Source organism: Penaeus chinensis, chromosome 27, assembly GCF_019202785.1.
Source record: "Penaeus chinensis breed Huanghai No. 1 chromosome 27, ASM1920278v2, whole genome shotgun sequence".
Classification (NCBI taxonomy): domain Eukaryota; kingdom Metazoa; phylum Arthropoda; class Malacostraca; order Decapoda; family Penaeidae; genus Penaeus; species Penaeus chinensis.
This window is the reverse complement of record NC_061845.1, coordinates 617,357-619,856: the sequence shown is the minus strand read 5'-3', so window position 1 is coordinate 619,856 and position 2,500 is coordinate 617,357. Positions and strand designations below refer to the sequence as shown.

At 51.5% G+C, this 2,500-nt stretch overlaps 1 protein-coding gene across 2 annotated transcripts in view; it reads right to left on the bottom strand.

The window, feature by feature from the left end:
- LOC125039435 (plexin A3-like) overlaps positions 1 to 2,500 on the bottom strand; it is a 26,565-nt gene that overhangs the window by 23,596 nt on the left and 469 nt on the right. For both annotated transcript variants that reach the window (XM_047633356.1, XM_047633357.1), the window contains exon 1: positions 1,689 to 2,500. This exon is cut by the window's right edge and continues 469 nt beyond it. In XM_047633356.1, coding sequence (XP_047489312.1) covers positions 1,689 to 2,500 — 812 coding nt within the window. The remainder of the gene's footprint in view (positions 1 to 1,688) is intronic.

The following is a 2,500-nucleotide window of genomic DNA, read 5'->3' as shown; positions in this document are numbered from 1 at the left end:
AAATCATCAAGCGGGAACTTTTAGTGCGCCGTTTTCCAGTAACGGAGTGATGGTGGTGGTTTGGTTTGCGAAGTTCTAGCTTCGCCCGGGCCTTCTAAATAGAAGTGACGGAGTGACGCGCGCGGATTTCTTCTGATCCGACAAGCTGAAGATTAGAAATACAATAATTTAGGGGGAAAGAAGAGGAGACAGTGTGCCGCCATTGCTGTAACGAGGTTGGATTTGCGGCGTCTCGAGATCGACGAAGCAACGGGGGGGGGGGGGGGGGTGCAGAATGAGGGAAATAACTAATATATATTCAATTGGAAAGCCACAAGCCCTTTCCTTATCAGAAGTGAGCGGGAGGGCGGGAGGCGAGCCGCAGCCGCGACAACCGACAGGCAGGTGAGTTGGGCAGGAGCAACAGCTGAGGCTACCTATTGATCACCACGCAGCCCAGCGGGGGGTGGAGAAGGGGGGAGGGAGGCGGTAGGTCCTCACTCTGCCAACTAGACAGCCTGCAACCTGCAAACCACGACCTGCAGCCTGACCATCACCTAAACCACGCCCTATGTATAAAACAAAAAAAAAAAACTATTTCCCACGAGACTACACAGAAGTACCTTTGGGCGGCCCTCTCGTTCTCAAACTTTACTATGACAATGATTCTCTATCTCTAGCTATTCCTTTCCCATTCTTTCTTCATTCTTATTTCCCCGCCTGTTCAACTTCCCACCTGACTCGCCAATCCACAATTCCAAAGACTGCGAAGTAAATACTAATTGGATTTTACTCCACTCTGTTCTATGAAAGGATAAAAATAAAAAGCCAGACAAACAAAGAAACCAATCCAAAACAAAATGTGCGACCTTGAAAACCTAAGCCTCTAGCATTCCCATCACAGAGCAGAGATACCCCCCCCCCCTCTTCCCCAAGGCAAAGAATGGAGAAAACACGCTCGCTCTCTATCACATCCAAGACCTGCCTGCCAGTGACAAGTACGGCAAGGAACTCAATCGAGGTCAATATTTCTTCCAGACAAAAGGCAGCCAGGTCATGCGAGAGCTCTACACCCTCCCCCCACGCTCCTTCTTTGACCACAGTTCAAACTATGCTCAGAAATGTCTAAAGAAATTTGTCCCCAACTCGCAACCTTTTAAAAGCTTACAAGAGACAAACACTCGAATATAAAACTTACAAGCGTTATTAAAATAATACATAATACACAGCATATTCTGCCAAAGAGGCATCGATTTAACATTGCTTGTTGCTTCAGTAACTACATAGACAACTTGCAAAATATGCCCGCAGTGTTTGTTTTTACTTCTGATTCTTTATTGAAGTGATACACATGGGAGGCAAGGTATCGGGTGTATGGAAACCCATTAAATTCGTGACTGAAACATATTTTAACGACAAAGGAGATAAAGCACTAGGATACCTGGAGATTACTTTGCCGAAGTTACTATTACATCTAGTAATAATGTGTAGACACATTTTCTTTTTTGACAGGCATTGAACATCGAATGCCAGGCATCGATTATGAACACTGCCTGCGTGTGTGGGGAGGGCTATGCAAGAAGAATGCTCTTCAAATGCAGAGCAATCCCTAACACAGCCGCTGACTATCCCATTAAACATCTTCGGAGGCACAGGCCATGGAGTACTATTCAGGTCAGTTCAAGTGGAAGTTGGACCTCGGAACTTACCGTCTCGATGCAGTGGTGTGACGGCGAGATGAAGTTGAGTCCTCGGTCGCCTTTGCCTCTGAAGCATTCCTGAATGTTGTTGATAAACATGCGTCTGACGGATTTCATGCTGTACACGCAGAGGGCGCTGCTGTCGGCGGGCCGGGGTGAGCCCTCCCCTTCGCTGGGGTCAGAAGGGGAGAACACGGCGAAGAGGACGTCGTCGTTAGTCTGGATGCCCAATTGCGTGGCCAGGTCGGTACCCGGCTTGCCTACATAGGCCGCCTGCGCCAGGTTATAGCGCTTGCCCAGCGAGTCCTTGCACTCGATGGGGATCTCCGTGTACGAGTAGTAGGCCGAGTCGTTTTGGCAAACTCGTACCAGCTTGCTGATGTAAGGAGACCCAGCGTCGGTGTCCTCCATCTGCCGCGTGAGAAAGTAGCTGAACTTCTCCGAGCCGAAGCCGTACACGTACGTGATGGGGTATCGCTCGCGCGCCAGCGAGTTGACCAGCATCCGCGTGCTCGTCGTCACGTCGGTCACGGCGATGTCGAAGAAGCGGTTGTCCTCGAGCGAGCGCGAGGCGACGGCCGGCACCTCGTCCCTGTACACAGACTTGCCCGTGTATGTCACGCCGATGTAGAGCACATGCGTGACGGGCGGGTTGGGCGGCCCGGGGGCGATGAAGGCCACGGTGGACGCCGTGGCATTGTTGGCCACGATGGCCTCACTCACGTTGCGGGTGAGCTGCGTGATGTCCCGCAGGTCGCGCACCTGGCACGAGCCCTGCCGCACGGTGCCGCACACGATGAGGCGCGAGCGCGTGTAGTCGA